General features: G+C 41.7%; 1 protein-coding gene across 2 annotated transcripts in view; it reads left to right on the plus strand.

Annotated features, from left to right (window-relative positions):
- Nucleotides 1–1,644: 1,644 nt before the first annotated feature.
- ank3b (ankyrin 3b) overlaps nucleotides 1,645–19,516 on the plus strand; it is a 148,297-nt gene continuing 130,425 nt past the window's right edge. Inside the window, exon 1 of one of the 2 annotated variants that reach the window (XM_037544457.1) lies at nucleotides 1,645–2,178. In XM_037544457.1, coding sequence (XP_037400354.1) covers nucleotides 2,062–2,178 — 117 coding nt within the window. In that variant the 5' untranslated portion in view covers nucleotides 1,645–2,061. The remainder of the gene's footprint in view (nucleotides 2,179–19,516) is intronic. The other variant, XM_037544458.1, reaches the window with a different exon arrangement.

The raw sequence follows: 19,516 nt of genomic DNA on the forward strand, positions 1-19,516 counted from the left end.
ATAACTGTGATGATATGAGCCTTGGGTTGCAATGTCTACAACACAAAAATAGACATTTTATTTGCTACTCAAAATGGTCAATGAACCTAGACCTGCCTTCTGAGTTTTTATATGTATGTTGGTAATGGTGAAGTAGTGCGATGTTTGAAAGCACAAGGTTTCTTTAGGTGCTATTTTGCCTTACAACACCTTGCATGTACATCTCCACCCTTCATATGTTTACAAAAAACAGACAGACAAAACAACTGTATATGCCAAATCTTATCTTACCACTATTATGAAACTCTCTCAGTCATTAAGTATAGTAGTTGTTACCATTTTGTGAGTGAACGTCCTGTGATGTAGCCTTTAGATGCTTTAAACCCGTCAGACGTCTGGGTTATATCACCACCACTGTGCACAGCTCTGCCTGGCAGATTTCACTTCATACAGCTCTGAGTTACTTTGTTTACATCATAACAGTGTACTTTTGTATTTTTATACATAAACAAATATCAGTGGAATTCATGCAATAATGAAGACACTGAGGCCCCTTCATTATTTTTGTGAGCCTTAGGTTTGAACAGCTCGCTTTCCCTTTGTTAAATACAGGCCTAGCTTCTCATTTGCTCTCTTGTGCACAGTAAGCCCTAAAGCTTGTGAGGTTTGAGATTTTTGTGTCTGGACTGTTCCTAAGCTTTTCCTAAGGATGTGTCGTGACTCTCATCGTAAAGGGAAGATGGCGTTCAACCTAGAGCTTCTAACATGCCAGGCGGTCTTGGACAGAGAGTGAAAAGTGGATTGGCACTAGGCTGCTTCATTTCGACTGTGCGTAGAGCCATCAGTCACTGTGTGTGTTATGGTTGGTGTGGTGTGCTCTGTTCCCAGGCAGCCAATGGCAGCGCAGCTCTCCCTCCTCCAGCCAATCAGAGGACAGCATGCATCCTCTCAGCCCGCCTGTTCTTGGCTTCATTAATATTCAGCGACTGCAGAGCTCCATCATGGGCTCAGGTGCCGCGTGGAGCCGAGTGTGAACATGAGAGCGCAGACGACATAATGCAAGCAAACAATAGCTGCCGTTTATATGGGAGATCGTCAATACGGCATTATTGTGAGGCTGTAAATCTACGCATCTCCCCCTTTTTCTTTGCTCTCCTGATGAACTGATAAACGGTCAGAGAGTGAGGCTTTTGTTGTCGTTCTTGTGTTCTCATGCTCTTTCCGGTGCATGGATGAATGACAATGTAGTGATTAATCATCATTTCAATTATTATCCAGTAATTTTACAGCATACTTAATTCACTTTAATGTTCCAATATGCTCTGTTGTGTGTGGTATATATAACCTATGATATGCACCAGAGCCAATGATAAATGTCTATTTTATGTACATTCAATGTACAAAGAAGTATTCTGACTCCCTGTTCTCCCGGATTTCCACTGTATGTGAAAGCTAGACTAGGACATCATGATTGTTTCCACATAAAGCAATTTACTCTGGATCATCCTGCCGTGAGGGCTCATGTATGACACGGCTGCTTTATTACCACCAGCCAGCGTTCATCCCCCCACCCGTTGGTCTGCGTGTTAATCTGCCCCCCCCCCCCCCACCCCCGCCGTCCCCTCCCCACACTTGGGCACCTCCAGCTGGTGGTGAAGGATACAAGCAGAAGACTGCCTCTCGCTGTCCCAGCTGCTTCCCTCCCTCATTCCCTCCCTGGCTCTCTCTTTCTCTTTCTCTCTTTCTCTCTCTCAGCCTCATTCCATTATTCGCTCTCTGCCCACCGTGGCGATGGGATCAGGTAGGGCCAGGAGGAACAGGAAGAAATCGACCAAGAGGAAACTGCCGTCTCCGTAGAAACAAACGCACACATATAGCCTTGAGCATCACTTCCCCAGCAGTGGATACCATAGAGGATTCTTCTTATATTGTGACTGAGACCTCCATCCCTCCATCACCACGTTTTGTCTAAAGAGGGACTGGTATCGTCTTCACTTTGCAAGGTTTTATATTCACATTTTTGGAAGTCGCCTCACTTTTTTATTTTTAAAGATAATAAAGGATACCCCCAGTCTTTGAGCCATGGCGCACGCTGCGTCCCAGCTAAAGAAGAAGGCGGATTTGGAGCTCACGGCTGCCGAGGAGGAGAAGGAGAAGAAGAGGAGAACCAGGAAGAGGTCCCGGGAAACGAAGAAAAAGGTACCCTCTGGGGACGCGCATTCTACTGGGTTGTCTTGGATGCCGGCTCGCTCACGCAACACATTAAGTGAGCTGTGAAAAGCTAAAGTACCAGGCTTTTGTGTGAAGGTGATGGGCTTTATTTCCTGAGCCAGTGTCACCTGTTCCTGAAGCTGCCTGAGAGACTGCAGTGAAGGATGCTGCAGCCTACTCAGGCAGGACAGGCTTATTTATAGGAGCAGCATGTGCCTCACAAAGAAAAGAACACACCAGGAATGCACATTAGAGAAGCTTATGTGTGTTAAATCTACGTCTGGTAGATTTTTGAATAGGTTAGCATTGTTATTGACCAGATTTCCCAAATTTGTCTTGATTGTGTAAGAAAGAAAGACGTGGTCGCTTGATTTCACAGAAGAATGTCCTTCAGAGGTTTTATGCTCTTTGCGTACTTTGATTGTCCACAGTTATTACCGGAGTTATTTATCATGATTGCTGCTATTATTTGATCTGTGCTTCAGCAGGGATGCTTTTTCTGGATGTATATGTATATGTTGTGTACCAAGACACATCATCCTGAGTGGCCAAGGTAATCAGCATGAGGGGCTTAGAATGCTTTGGCTTCCTCAAGGGAGACAGGCAATCTCCCTGGGGCTTATTGAAAGACTTTGCCGCCCCCCCCCCCCCCCCCCCCAGTGATGTCCCCTCTCCTCCTCCACCTCCTCCTCCTCCTTTTCCCTTGTGCCCCTTTATTTACCCTATTCCGTCTCTTCTGCCTGTCCGTCCATCCATCTCACAAGACAAAAAAGCTTGGTGTTGTCCTCCTTAAACCCTAGAAGCAGCAGTATGTCCACCTGGGGATGATAAAAATATTTTAGTCCCATTCCCACCCTCCATCTCCTTGTAATTATAATATATGTTTATGTACTCTTGTGGCACTGCAAACGGCTCAGGAAACCAGTTCTTTGGGTTAAATTCAGTATTTTTCATGTGTCTTATGCTAGTGTGAGAATATGGAAGATGCTGGATCCTTTATGGGTTCCTTTCTGTGGCTTGTGCAGAAGGTTTTTATTTATTCATGCACCCAGTTCAGACTGAGAGCACGTACCCCTTCTCAGTCTTAGTAACCATCCAGCAATGTCTGTGCAGTCCTTGCAGTCTGTTATTTGATTGGCATAGATGGACTATTATACTGTATATATAGAACAATTAGAGTGTTAGTGGTTACCCTATGCATGCTGATCCACGATCTGGAAGTGGTTAAAATGACGTAGCTGTCTCAAAATAAGCTGTTGATGAAGGTTCGTGTTGAGGTTCATTTGAATAGATTTGGTGTGGAGTAGCCTACTGGGGCTGGGTCCAGCCTGATCGAGGACATTGTGTCCAGCAGTCAGAAGCCCTCAGTGATCAGCGTCTGACTGCATGCCATTCATGTTAAGCCAGAGTGACCTTAGTGTCTTATAGATCTGCTTGTGTGCGTGTCTGTGCATGCTCTAGAATGTCTTGACCTAAAAGACAAAACTGCTGCATCAGGTTCCAGTGAACAGGTGTTGCAGCCCCAGCGTCAAGGTCAGAAGGCTTGCTCCAACGCCCTTCCTTCTATCACACGATCACAGACAGATCAAATATATTAAACCTCCCCTTCTTTCAGTTTTAGAATGCTTGCTATGGGTGTAACACAATGCCCAATCCCACATCAGCCCTCTGGGTCATTATATGGGAGTGATGGAGAAGGCTCCCAGTTTAGCCATGGCCAAGGAGAGCTGATGCCTGCATATTGATTGATAGGAAGATGTGTGGACCTGGGGTCCACAGCTGGGGTTTTTTTTCCGGAAATTCTGAATAATTCAGTCGTTGTGATGTAAACAAAGTCATTCAGAGTAGTTTGGTGTGAAGGGGTTAATTGTAGAGAGAATTACTGACTCAGTTTTCTTACTGTGGTGGTGATAGGAACCAGAAGTCATGATGTCTACAACACAAGTACAGGCATTAAATTTGCTATCCAAAATGACCAGTTCTTTTTTGTAATGGCGATAATGGTAAAATAATTGTAAATTCAAAAGAAAAAGAAAAAAGTTTTCTTTGGAAATTATTTTGGCATAAAACACTGCATGGGTTCTAGAGCCCTCAAACCTGTTGTAAACAATGCTTCAGGTGTCACACAGTGTATCCATAACCATGCCATATGATAGTTTCCTGTATGGTAGCTTTTAGAAGAACTAAATGCTCTTGATATTTGGTTCCATTTACCACCACTGTGACTGCCCACTTTTGGGGCAGTTGTGGGCTGGAGGTTAGGGAACTACTGGCCTTGTGACCGGAAGGTTGCCGGTTCGATACCCAGTGCCGACAGTCCATGACTGAGGTGTCCTTGAGCAAGACACCTAACCCCCAACTGCTCCCCGGGCGCTGCGGATTGGGCTGCCCACCGCTCCGGTCAAGTGTGCTCACTGCCCCCTAGTGTGTGTGTGCTCACTAGTGTGTATGTGGTGTTTCACTTCACAGATGGGTTAAATGCGGAGGTGGAATTTCCCCGTTTGTGGGATTAAAAAAGTAAATAAAATAAAAACAATACTGATTCTGCTAAGTTTCTCTAGGATGGCATATTTCACATCAAGCTGCTTGGAATCACTTTGTTTACATCTTAAAAATTCCTTTTGAGCAATCCGCTGGAGGTGCACAAAAAATTCTCTGCTTACAACAGTCACAGATTTCCATTGCATTAAGTGTAGACCCGAGGTCTCTTTAGATTTCAGTACGCTGTAATTTCTTCACGGTCAGATTGTCAGGTTCCACACAAAATCAGATCTTTTTTCTTGATAGCTTGGTGAGAAAGTTGGCTAGAGGCAAGAATAGGTCTTGGCACTTCTTTTCAGTTGGAGCACTAATAATTAATAGTTCAATTTTAAACTCATTAGATTCTCATTAGATTTCATTGTTCCTGTGATGAGTTCACGGTTACATTTTCAGGCTTAAAGTACAGACAAAATTTGATCATGTGTGGCGATAGCTACATGCGCTTTCTAGCTAGAGGCAAGGAGCTGAATCTTGTTGTGAAGGTGAAGGTAAAACTAATACATTTTATACGTACAATTAGCCAGTGCTCCTGTCCAGAGAGTTAAAAATGTGCACACAGTGGGAGGCAAAGTGCTAGAAAGTACCCAGAGAACCTGCAGGAACCTGTGAGCCACAATGTAGCTTGATCTAGTTAAGTTAATATATAAGTTGAAGGCCTGAAGGACAGAGACAGGGTGGCCTTCAGTGCAAACTGACTGAGCTATTCTTTGATTATAGAGGTGTGAAAAAACGTTGGGCCCATCGGCAGGCCCTGTCCAAAAAACTCAGACTAAGTGCGTGATTTATTACAAATAGAGCATAATTAGACCAGTTTCATTGGATGTGGAGCGGTGCAGTATGTGAATTATGGAATAATATCATATAATTTTATATATATTTCATAGTAGTCTTGGCTACAGCACTGAAACGATCTACCATTCATGAAAAGGAATATTGACGCTGTCCTAACAAAATGAAATGTGCAGAGTGCTAGATTTAAGGGGATTTATGAGCAGAAATGGAACGTGTTTGTTAGTGTACAGTCACCTGTAACTATGAATCAATGTGTTGTAATTGGCTAAGAATGAGCCCTTTAAATCTTAAGTCCACTTCCAAAAAATAGGGAAAAATCGGGGTGAGGGAAGAGTAGTTGGTTGCAATCTGCAAGCTCACCACTAGATGCCACTAAATCTTACACACTGCACCTTTAATGTAACTTAAGTTAACAAAATTTGATTCCAACTAATGTTGCCGTTGATGCATTCATCATGAAATGTTCACACATTGTAAAGGGCAGCTGCTGTGCTTGAATGATATAGAAAAGTAATAAAAGATGCCTGATTTTGATGGTTGTGTCACTTCCCGTATTAATATTTCACAGCAGTACAGAGTGAAATGGTACATTTGAACACAAAACACAGTCATGGTTGGTATAACAAGAACATGTAATCTGTCTATTAGCCTGAGAATAACAACAACACTATGTCTATGAAGAGAACTAATGAAAAATGAGAGGTAACCAGTACAGCGTTTCATTATATAACACTGGATTTCAGTTGAGAACTGACAGTACGGCTTCACAATCATAAAATTGTAGCTGACGATTAACTGTCATATTAATAATTGTTGTCTAAAGTGGTCAAAAAGGCCACTTTCTAGTTCTGTTGAAACTGACATCTAACAGCTGTGCAAAATGATGGTACTCTTGTAATGCAATAACTGTGAGAGTCATATCTGCCAGTAAAGGATTCAATTCAGTTCATTCAATTCAACGTTATTATCAATTAACATGTATGTGGGACACAGTATAGTCATGGATGCTTATTACTAGTTGTACTGGCTGGAAGACAGACGATATGTAGACACAAAATAAGTGCAAAAAACATTTATTTGCACAATAAATACAGAATAAGCTTTGTTATTCAAAATAAGTAATAAGTGCAATAACTGTTTAACTAGAAGTGCTGAGTTAAGAAAAAAAAAGCACAAAAACAAAATTATATATTACATATATTCTTACGTTACCTGAATTTTTAGCACCTTACAATCGGCCACAGAATTTTCGGCCTTTAATTTCAACATAAGGCTGTTTGCACAAGTTTGGGCGCCCCTGGTCAAGACACATGCTCTGTTGATTTTCTAGTTGAAAATAAGTCACAACACAACCTCTACAGAGACACACTTTAATGCTCATTTGCTGTTTATTTGTTGAATTTAACATATACAAGAAAATATCAAATGTAGCCTTTGCAAAATTATGGCACATTTTATATTTTGTGTTTTTTTTCCCAATATATTAAACTCTGCAAGTTAATAGAAATAAAATATGCAGAAAATGTAAAGTTCACGTTCTCTGTTGAGGACATGTTGACTTATTGTCACTTAGAAAATCAACAACACAAGATATTTGACCTTAAATTTTAGCGTACGACTGTGTGGAATGTTTTTTCTGGATATTCATTTGAAAGTGAGTTCAACTCCTGTGCTTGGACCCAGAGAGACGCGCTCACCTTATGGCTTCAGGCCTGCAGCTGGACTCAGGATCCAGCTGTTGCTGTCAGAGTCTGGGCGCGTGTGTGTGTGTGTGCGAGTGTATCGTCTGTCCCACACGAGAGGAAGAAATCTATACTCCAGTCTGCTATTCCTGGCTCTTGGCAGCGCTCCGTTCGCTGTCTTAGCCAAACAAAAACAAACAGGCTCGAAGCTGTCTGCTCGATTGTGTGTACGGCTCGTGTGTGTGTGTGTGTGTGTGTGTGTATGCATTTTACAGTTTGTTTTTTTTTTTAGTTTTTCACTTGTGTTATTTATATTGCTCATTTTTCAGCTATTACCCTGGAACTGGGGCTTGTTTGCCTGGTTCTCGGAGGGCAGGAGGTACATAATAGCGTATTTTTCTTTCATTTGCTGCTTCTCAAGGCGCTGCTCCGGTTCTCCTCTGTACATACATCACACTCTGTGTTTGTTGCCAGGTGCTGTTTCCTGAAACTGATCATTATATTTGGATGTAAGTGTAATTGGTGATAGATTTGACATTTTGTTGTGGAGGTTTATTGTTACAGCCTGTAGAGGTGCTCCACTTCATGGCTTTGGCACTGAGGAGAGTGCAAGGTGATTATTCATTTCCTCCAGAAGTCAAACAGAATCACAGAGAGAGACAGAAAATAAAGAGAGAGAGAAGAGAGAGAGAGAGAGAGAGAGAGAAGGGAGAGAGAGAGAGAGAGAAGGGAGAGAGAGAGAGAGAGAGAGAGAGAGAGAAGGGAGAGAGAGAAGGGAGAGAGAGAGAGAGAGAGAGAAAGAGAGAGCGAGAGAGAGAAGGGAGAGAGAGAGAGAGAGAGAGAATGGAGAGAGAGAGAGAGAGAAAGAGAGAGAGAGAGAGAGAGATATATTAGGGAGAGAGAGAAGTGAGAGAGAGAGAGAGAGAAGGGAGAGAGAGAAGGGAGAGAGAGAGAGAGAGAGAGAGAGAAAGAGAGAGCGAGAGAGAGAAGGGAGAGAGAGAGAGAGAAGGGAGAGAGAGAGAGAGAAAGAGAGAGAGAGAGAGAGAGAGAGAGAGAGAGAAGGGAGAGAGAGAAGTGAGAGAGAGAGAGAGAGAAGGGAGAGAGAGAAGGGAGAGAGAGAGAGAGAGAGAGAGAGAGAGAGAAAGAGAGAGCGAGAGAGAGAAGGGAGAGAGAGAGAGAGAAGGGAGAGAGAGAAGAGAGAGAGAGAGAAAGAGAGAGAGGGAGAGAGGGGGGGACAGAAAGAGAAGAGAAGAGAAAGGACAGACAGTTTTATTATTATTATTATTATTATTATTATTAACAATTGAATTGAGATGGAATTGAATTGAGAGGGAGAGAGAGAGAGAGCAAGAGAGAGAGAGAGAGAGAGAGAGAGAGAGAGAAGTGGGCTCATCATACAAGCAGCACAGAGGGACAACCTGTGAGACGGATTAATTAATTATTATTAATTATTAAAAATAATTATCAGTTATTATTACATACTTGGGAATTCTATGGACTCTTATTTTTTTAAACTTATAAACGAATAATTCTCTAAATAACTTAATTTGTAGTGCTCTATTATCTGTATATTCTAATATCTATATATTATCTTTTTAATTTATGCTTATGTATTTGTTATTAACTGCTTTGGTGATGATGTAATCATCTTATCACATTCATGCCAGTGAAGCATCTTTGAAGTGAACTGAACTGAACTGAAGTGAGAGAAAGGATAAGAAAGGGGGAGAGAGTGGGAGGGAGAACAAAAGAAACAGACAGCGAAAGGAGGGAGAGAAAGCAGAAAAGAAAAAAACAGAATGGAGAGAAAGAAAGCGATAGAGTAAGAGAGGAAAGGGAGAAAAAGACAAAGTAAAAGAAACAAGACAAGAAAAGGGAATGAGAGCAAGAGAAAGAGGAGAGTAAGAAATAGAGAGAAAGCGAAAGAGTAGGGCAGAGAGGAGATTGAGAAGAGAAAGAAGAAAGAGGGCAAAAAAGATGGAGAAAGAGTGAAAAAGTGAGAAAAAAGAAAAGGGGGGAGAGATAAAGAGATTAAAAAGAGGGAAGACAAGGAAAGAGTGAGAGAAAGACAGAGTGTGAGAAGAAGAGACAACAAAATGGGGAGGGAATAAAAGATAGAGAGGAAAGGAGAGAAAGGGACACGGTGAAAGAAAGAGACAAAGAAAAGAAATAGAGGGAAAAGAAAGAGGCAAGGATGGAGCGAGAGAGAGAGAAACAGTGTAGATAGAGAGAATGACAGGGAAGAGAGTGAGAAAGATAAAAAGAGAAAAGATAAAGAGGAGAGAGTGGAAAAGGGGGAGAGAGAGAGAGAGAGAGAGAGAGAGAGAGAGAGAGATGGGTGGGTTGATGGTGCCACCAGTTGGAAAAATTGGACCCCTGTTGTTAATTAATTTTCTGTGCTTCATCTGCATTTCTTTTTCTCCACCCCTCCCTTCCCTCTTGCTCTCTCTTTACCCCCCTCCCTACCCTTCTTCTCTCTCTCTCTGCCCCCTCCTTCTGCTCCTCTACCCCTCCCTCCATCACTCCCTTATCCTCCTTATGTGTGAGATAAATGTAGCATTGTTCCCTTCCACGCTTCTCTGGATTGTAAGGACTGGTGGGTGTGATGAGCGTGGGGGGTTTCAAGCTCTAAGCCACACACACACACACACACACACACACACACACACACACACACACACACACATATTTGTTTCTATGCAAATCAGGATGTGGGGTCATACCAATATCTCCAATATGTATTATGTAAGTATTTATATCTAATAATATCTTAAATATGTATCATATATAAATACCTAGAATCTAACATTAATATGTCCAGTATATATTCTACATCTTGTCACCGTCAGAACAGTGTGTTGTCTCTGGCTGTCCTACACAATCAGAACATTTTTGACACACACAATCACACACACACACACACACACACACACACGGTTACTACCAGCAGCACCCCGCTGTCCCTTGAGCAAACAGACCAAGCCAGTACATTAATCCTCTGTCACTTATCGAGACCCGCTTCATTTCTGCACCTCCATTGTGCACGAAGAGAACAGCACAGTCCCCGAGGCCTCTCTCTCTGTCTCTCTCTCTCTCTCTCTGTCTCTCTCTCTCTCTCTCTCTCTCCCTCTCTCTCTCTCTCTGTCTCTCTCTCTCTCACTCTCTCTCTCTCTCTCTCTCTCTCTCTCTCTCTGTCTCTCTCTCTCTCTCTCTCTGTCTCTCTCTCTCTCACTCTCTCTCTCTCTCTCTCTCTCTCTCTCTCTCTCTCTCTCTCTCTCTCTCTCTCTCTCTCTCTCTCTCTCTTTCTCTCCCCCCTTTGGGACCTGCCAGTCTGCGTCATTCCCAAATGAAAACCATAAATCTTATTCTCAGCAGCCTGGAATCTCTTTTATCCAGGCCAGGATGGGAGCTTTTATTGATACTCCATTACCGTACTGCTGTTTTTCTGATGAGGACTGAATAGGAGTTAGGTGTGCTCATCGTTCCCATTTGACTGGGCTTGAGCTGTTGTTTTATATAATTAATGATTATTTTTATATAATTGATTTTTGAACTTTGCAGCCTCCTTTCCAACAATGTTTATTTGTGACACTAAAAAAGCTGAAACAGAAAATCAGAGAGTTTCACATTATTTTAAAACGTTTTATTCGTTTTACTACAGCTTTAGCAGTTGCTCACTGTGCTCAGCTTTGCTCCGCTTCGTTTAGATGTTCATATGTAACATTTGTAGTCATGACACGTAAACTCCATTTTACACATCTGAAAGGAAACCATCATTGATTTAGAGGACGTTAGAGGACGTGTTCCCATGTCTTTTCAGTTTTTGAGACCCCTTACTCTCTACTGACCCCCCCCCAAATAAAAAAAACCTGTATACCATCTATGTACAGCCCTCGCCCACAGTGCCCCCTTCTGCTGAGCCCGTCAGGACATTTTAAGACAAGTGGTCATTCAGCAATTTGGCACTCGTGACTTCCTCACCATGCCCATGGAATGTGGTTGGAAATGAATTTATTTTTCACTGGATTACATTTTTACCAAATCTAACAAATATGCAGTTCATATTTTAAATGTAAACAAACTATGGAGCTGTTTATTAAGTAGCCATTGGTATTGAATAGTGGGTAACACCCTGTAAACGAGAGCAAGAACGCCTGCTATACCAATACAGATGTTTGAGTAAGACTCAGGCCAACTAACACGACATCCACCAACCTCTGTAACATCATTAAACATCGCTCTTAATCAAAGCATCTGCCAAATGTAAATGTCCTTGTGGCAGACCATAGCAAACGTTCACAATGTGAGGTTATACACAAATTAGGAGATTTTCGTCTATTAAAACTTTATCAATTATGGATTAAAGGAATGCCATATGAGAACAAGGCGGAGCTGGAGCATTCCTTGCTACTCCACATCACCAGATAGCAGACAGTTTTGAGCCAATTCTGACTTTCGTACACAAGTGCTGGTTTAATATCAGGCAAATGTTAGAAAAGGCCAGATGCTGGACAGCTTCATGTGGTTTTGCTTCGTGTCTGCATCTGTGGGCCACATCCGAAACACAATATGTTCTTCTGTTCTTCCTGTCTCTAGATCCCCAAATTCTACATAGTGTTGCTTTCAGAAGACGTCAGTTGAATACAAGCTATAAAGTACACAAGCTTTCAGTGAGTTGAAAAGATTAGTTTACAATACTGTTTATTTTTAAATGTTTTCCTTCACATCAACAGTATTTCCTCCAACAAATTTTGCAAACTGACTTGAGGCATTGTTCTGAAAATATGCTTGTTTACCTGACAGGTTGCCGGCTGCAGTCGTCTTTCTTTGCTTCCTTCTATGGACTAAACCAGGGGTGTCCAATCCTATCCACAGAGGGCCGGTGTGACTGCAGGTTTTCCCTCCAACAAAGCAGGAGGTCACCTAATGAAATGTTTGAAGACTAAGACCGACTGATTAAACAAGCTGTACTTCAGCTTGTTTGGGGTGAAAACCTGCAGCCACACCGGCCCAAGATTGGACACCCCGGACCATTCCATCCATCCATTTTCCAAGCCGCTTCTCCGTCAGGGTCGCGCGGGGGGGGGGGTGCTGGAGCCGGACCAAACAAATAAAATACTTTGTTATTCGATTGTTTACATTCATGGCTCTTCAAGTGTTGGGAATTGTCCCCAGTCGAACGTAGCGGCATTCGTATTCTGTTTTGCGTGATGCAATACAAACAAGGAGCCTTCATAGGGCAGTGCGGATGTGGAACCATCATTCCTTGCCGCAGCCTAGCTTCTGGAACGCTGCTCTTGTGGGAATAAAAAGCAGCACAGTCAAATCAACAGAGCCAGATTAACTGCAGCTGAGGCCAGTTGAATGGTGTCTTTGGAGGACATTTAACTCTGTAATGCATGAGATTGAGAGGTATAGAGAGAAGTGGGGGATTATAAAAGCACAGTGGTTGATGTGCGGGGGCTTCCCATGCCTACGCTGCACCACATGCATGCGCTGGGATGTGGGTGAAAGGGATGAGTGCAGTGAAAAGCTGAGCGCACGGCAGGCCCTCGGCACATAATCAGAGGACTCCGATTAGCGCAAATGAAAGGTTGTCCCTGTTTGCGTTTTGTTTCCGTACGCGCTCAGATAAACAGTGATTAGGCCTCAGAGGAAGGTGACAGCGGAGATGATAATAGCTGGTTTGCTTTTGACGGTTCAGACACAGACTGTGTGCTCAGCCATGTCTGTTTATCCTTCAAGGATTCCCCACAACTGAGCAGTCGTCATTGCATGAATATCGAAGGGGCTGTATAACGGAAAACTATTTTTTGTTTTTCGAAGAGTTTTCATGTTTAAACATCATTCAGAACATCCCATTCACCACCAAGTTGGTCCATCCATATATGCTACGAAAACAGCCATTTCGAGTGACATCACAACCATGAGTACATTTACAGATCACCACCTGTTCAGCCTATAGTTATTCATGTTATCCATGTAGAAATAATGCGGTATGTTGTTACTGAAGGCACTCTGTAGTTTTTGGATCAGAACAATTGAACTGGCTGTTGGTAAACAATTATTTCTATAGCCCTGTCCCAAATGGTGCCTGAAGCCCTGTGGTCCTCCTCAAAACCTTCATTCTGGGGACACTGTGCAATCCTATAGGGCAAGTAACGTTGGTTTAGGGTCTTTTGGTTGGCTTCTTTTTTTTAATGAGCTAAAATTCCACTCTCCTGTATCCAAATTCAGACTCTTCCGCCCTCATTAAAAATGCAGCCCAATGACAAGTTAAATTAATAAACAAAATCATTTCAACTCACATCTGAATGTTTCTCTCCGTCATGTTGGTCAGACAGCTGTAAACTACCCCCTCCTCTCATTAAATTTGCTGCTCATATGTGCATTGTTGTGGCCCTCGCTAATGGCCGTAGTAAGGGCACATAGATGTGATGAGACTGCTCAGCTTTAAGTCTCAGGAAAACCGTCATCTCTCAGCCATTGGATATCAGGGGAAACGGCCTTGGACAATGAACTGTTCCTTTATTTCACAAAGGTTCAGCATTCGCTTTAGTATTAGGAACCATCATAAAGTGATGCTCAGAAAAAGTTGTTGCTGTTATTATTTTTATTAAAACATTTTTTGTTTACTATATAAATAAAATAATGAAAGACAAAACAAAGAAACCCCCAACCAGGTTCCAGTCAAGTTCACTGCAGTTATTTTCCATATAGTCAACCAAATAAGAGGATTTTGTTACATGGTTTAGGCCTAGTGATTACTTCATTGAATGTTCAAAAATTTTATAGCCCATAACTCGGATCAAAATAGTGGAAAAATTGAGTGAATAAATGAACAGCCTAAAATTTCTATTACACAAGCACCTTTTCATTTTACTGAATTATTGCTCCCCTTTTTAACCATCTGTAATTGTTATGTAGCCTTTCCTTTCAAATGCTCACTTCCCATCCATCAATTCTTCAGTAACCTGCTATTTCTGTTCCATAAACTGGTCTGACTCCAGTTACCGTGTTTTCTTAGGCAAGTAATCTTTATGGCCAAAAAACTGGCCTGGATCTTAATATATAGAAAATAACTGCAACCTCAGTTGCAATATTAGTCAGAAAAATCACAACGATATATTTTCCCCAAATGGATGAGCCCGTTTCACATATATTACATTTCATTCTCTCCCTCGCTCTCTTTCTGCGCTTGACTCTTAGTTCTGTCTTCATTGATTACGTAAAGAACACGTAATGAAAAGCATATATAATACAGCCTAATCTACCAGTTGATTTCTTAATTATGTTACGTGATATTATACCATCAATATGTTAGTTAACAGTAAACTTTATCGTGCTAGTTAGGAAACAGTGGAAACCTTTGCACTAACATTAATTTTTCATTAAATCACTAAAATATTAACTACGGAACTAGTAGCCTAAACTGAGGAGCTACCAGTAGACTGAAGCATGCTGATTCAGCTAGCAACGTTATGAGTGGTCCAAATATGAAACAATATATGAGGTTTGCATTTTGCAAGTGAAATATGTTGATTACACTCAATCTCTATCATATATCATAGCTATGTCGTGTCTGTTGCATACCTGTACATCTCAGAAGGTCACTCTGGGTAGTTTAGCAGTGATGAACAGAAAACTGGCACTACAGCCAAACCACAGCTCAGAACATGTGCACTGTTTGCACAATGAAAGGCCCAGACCTGTGTCCTCATACTAGTTGTGGCCATGTTCGTAATCGAACGTCTTCAGAATGATGCTTCACAATTCACTGATGTTCCTGTGCACTCGTATTGCATCGTGAGTGTCTTACATGTGTTTGTGCAGTGAAATTGAGATGTTATAGGAAGGCTAGATGAATGGCACATACAAAGCATACATACGTGCTGCTTCTGTGGGCAAAGGGCCAAGGGGAAAAGGATGAAATGATAAAGACGGGTGGTCTGCTGGAGCGCAGCTCTACCAGACTGTGATTTAGAGGCTGCGGTGAAGGTCCAGTGGTGGCTGTCTTGGTGGGCTTTGACCATAACTCATCTTGATGGTGATGTTCGAGGAGCGAGAGAGTTATTGATCTTGTCTGTGTCGTTTGCTCGCTCACTCGCTCGTGCTCTCTCTCCACATGTACACACACATGCATGTGCAGGATGAACATACTTACCTACCGTCCCTTGCTGTCTAAGCTTCTGCTGAGGTCTGCAGTTACCAGAGAGAGAGAGAGAGAGAGAGAGAGAGAGAGAGAGAGAGATTGAGAGAAACCGGGAAAGAGAGAGAGAGTGGGCTGGGCCTAATTTCCTCATGCCACTCTGTTTCGTGCTCCGTCGTTAGGCTGGATCTTCATCCTCTGCTGACCGCTGTCTCCATTAACTCAGAGTGATAAGCCAGAGCTCTTGCTCTCTGTACTGATCTACTGTAATTAGACACTGTACTGCACACTACCCTCTATTGTACTGCTTAACAATGCTCTCATTCACAGGAATGTGTCTTACCTACAATTTTCTCCTTACCACAAATGTAGTTCAACAGCCTGGATATGTTTGGTGTCCGGAGTTTTCTGCTTTGGTTTTGCTCTGGATTCTTGTAGCTTTGGTTAAGAGACCACATAAACTAACTTACATTTTCCTTGTCAGTCAACACAAGTGTTACTTGTCACTGTATATTCTATTAAAGAAATTGTGAAATGTGAAGTCTCTGCTGTCCTAGGCGTGTTTCCCTGATCCAGGAAAGTAGAGCCTCACCCACCACTAGAAAAACCACACCCACCAGCCCCACCTTCACGACGCCTCTGCTGTTTCCAGCGTGTTCTCACAGCGAACGCAATTATGGACGTAAACAAGAAGAAATGTTGGATGCCAGGTTTCCTGTGAGCCATGTTCTCAAGCCCAGATTGCATAGGTAGCGAAATACCTAGTTCAATATTGTAGCACTTAGGCTGGAGCTGCCTGTGTTCTGGCTCTATGGGCTCATGTTTATGGGGTTATGTTTCTCTTATTTTTCACTAGTTCTTTTCTCTTTTTCTGGTCTGACACGTTAGTTTGATGCGAGAGGTTAAATCTGGAAACTTTTACCAGGGTTTACTACCCATGAGGTTGTTTTGTGTTCAGATTCGCCGTTCAGCCTGTGCTGCTGTCAATTAAACAGGAGATGACTCTCGCTAGGTTGCCACAGTTGTCCAATTGAGTAATGAGTTTGAATGCTGCAGCCAAAAGTTTGTTATTAGTGCATTGTTTGCTGTAGTCCTGCAATAAAACGTCCTGTAATAGTCGGGCGCTGGGGGGATAGTGTACAATATTCTTTTAGCTATAAAATTTTGGGAAGACAACACAGCTATTTGAAACCGCATAACAACATGAAATAGTTTGAGGCAAGTGTGTGCCTATTTAAACATAGTTTGCTAGGTGCTAATTGCTGGGTATGAAAAAATGACAAGAAAATGTGCCAGAAGGGTTTGGAGTGATGTCATTGAAGATATAATGAAGACATAATGTAAAGGTTCTATACAAATGAAAAGTTTTTCCCTGAACCAAGACAAGCCTTTTAGGAAGAGTGTAGTAATATAAAGAATATATCGCTGTTTTCGGAACAAAACCTCCGATTTTTACTGCTGTTTTTTAGTTTTTGACATAATCAGAAAAAATTAAAATCGCCCTGTACATAGTATGTTAAATTCGTGATGAATGGATCAAAGGAATGGCCCAAAAAACTTGGAAAAGTCTGGTTTCATTGACTTACATTAAAAGCAAAGCGTGTTTTTTTCCTACTCGTGTGTAAGTTATCATTTTGGGGCTTTTGTTCCAGCAGCAGCAGTGTAAACACAGTAGTAAACACCATCTATAATTGGTTTATCCATTTATACAGCAAGCTGAGAATATCCAACTGAAGTCAGACGCAGCCTGAGCTCAAATAAACACACAGTACTCATTGTTGTGTTACTGCACCTGTTGTTAGGACGGGCTTTTGCTGTTTGCATAGGTGATATTCAATCAATCAATCAATCAATCAATCAACCTTTATTTTGACTCGGAAGTACATTGAGGGCAACCCTCATTTTCATTGTAGCCGAGCATTTACAAAAGCAGGGATTGACATGACAAAGAAAATAATATCTATATTTAATCATTTTAAATTAAGAAAATGTAAAACTAACAGTGAAAAAAAAAGATAAAAATAATAATAAAAATAAAACTTGAGGCTTAATTGATGAGATTAAGCTCAAAAGAAGATAAGAGACAAAAAAAATAATAAAAACTAATTAAAAATAAGTTAAAAAGTAATGAAGAACTAAGAGAAGAACTAAAACAAGAAATAGGAGTTACGAATAAATGAGATTAAATAAAACAGGTACAGGCTGCCTGAAGGTGGTTCGATATTAAAAGTTTAAAATGACTGAGTGACACCAGTGAGCCGAGTTTTAGTGTTTCCTGTAGTGAATTCCAGCTCGCTGGTGCACTGTAACTAAAAGCAGATTTCCCAGTTCAGTAAAAACTTTTATATTATCACTTCAATGAATACATTTTCTGCTTTCTTTCATTATTTATATGTTAGTCCCTTAATGAGTAGAGGATGAATACTGGGGTGACGATATAACTTCATTTAGTCAATTGTTTGGCACCACCAACTGCTTGTCTTGGCCACTGGCCGTTATCATAAGTTACAGGAACTTTTAACCACTTAAAATCAGTAACACGATATTGTCATATTGCTCAGGCCCTAGTGTTGTGCTGTTGTGGCTGCTGTTTGTTTTACATGTTGAACTTTTGAAATTGACTGACCTTTGAAGCCCTTTTGAAGCTATTCCCTTATTATTTCCAGACATGCAAAAAAATATGACCAGATAAAGCATGAGGCAAAAGGGTGTGGGTGTGTGGCCATGTCTGCAGTGAGCAGAGTGTGAGATGCAGGGCCACTGATTGGCTCCAGAGGGGGCAAATGAACCATGAGAGGTCCATCCGTGAGTCCGTGGGGTGCATAAACACACATACTGGTTTTGACACGCAGTCGTTCATGCCTTAAATTTACCTAAACCATTTTTACGATTATATGAGACACAAGCTCTATTTGAACTTGACAGTCAAGGTCAAGATAGAGGTTAACTGAAGAAGATTTTATTTTATTTCAAGTAAAAGTGAAATATGCTTCCTACTCCATTCAAATGCAGCTGCTTTGATACTGTATCTCAGCCTATTCTAGATGCACTGTCATCATTTTTGGGTTACATCGCACGTAGAAAAGAGAGCGAGACTGCAAAGCACTTCAGTGTTCCCATCAGTGTCACTGAAGAAAAATAAGTGTAATCAGTTGGGCAGAGCTTTCGAAATGTGTGCGCATGTGTGTAACTGCCTTCGGTTTAACTGCCTTTTATATAGCATCATGTTTACAGGAATAGTCCTGTGAAGTACGGAGCACTGCTGGTGACTATGGGTGCAAAGATTATTCGACTTGGCAAGTTGGCAACTAATTTAGTAGTCGATTAGTCGGTGACATCATTACGGGTCTTTCTCACGCTCGCTAGGAACGTTGCACAGTTAACAACAGGGGGGGTCTCAAGAACAAAATCCCCAAAAGAGTGGCTGCAAAACTTATAAAAATGTATTTGTAAAGCCGAGCTTAGCTTCACAGAGTACATGCTCCATGCTGGAGCATCTGAAGAGGAAACATAGTTGTACTAGTGAGCTAGTGTTGGTGTTAAAAGCCGTCCTTCTTCATGTTCGGAGACGAGCTGGAACATTTTCTATTTCGAAATGCTGCTCTCTGGAATCGTTGATGGAGCTGGAACAGAGGAGCAAGTATTCACAGTGACCCTCTTCACTTTTCAGACAACGCTTACGGTTTTAAAGACTCCGTCGTCGTCTTCTCGCCGGGGCCGGCGGTGTGTTTAAATTCGGCGAACACAGGAGATCCAAACAGGTTTCTGATCTTTATCACCATTCCAGTGGTTTAAGGAGGTAGTTCTTCGTGAAGATGAAGGGTTACGGCTGAAAAGAAAACAAATCGTTCAAATTTAACTGTTCATAGCCACAAACATTCGCCACTTTCCCCTCCGCTCTATCAGAGCCCGTCTGCTCTGCAGCGAGACTCCCGCAGGAGCACGGAGAGATGCTGACTTGCCTCCTTTTCATTAAAGACCTGTGATGGTAGAATTTAGTGTCAGCAGAGTGTAGACAGACAGACGAATGAACAGATCACAGACTGCACTGTTTAAAATTAACATTGATTTTTTTTATTTACTTGATTAAAATACAACTGACTTCGTTTTGTTATTTTATTGCTGCTACTTTGCACATTATGGTTATAAATTTTGACACGAA

The sequence above is a fragment of the Pygocentrus nattereri genome, chromosome 13 (genome assembly GCF_015220715.1).
Source record: "Pygocentrus nattereri isolate fPygNat1 chromosome 13, fPygNat1.pri, whole genome shotgun sequence".
In the NCBI taxonomy this organism is placed as follows: Eukaryota; Metazoa; Chordata; class Actinopteri; order Characiformes; family Serrasalmidae; genus Pygocentrus; species Pygocentrus nattereri.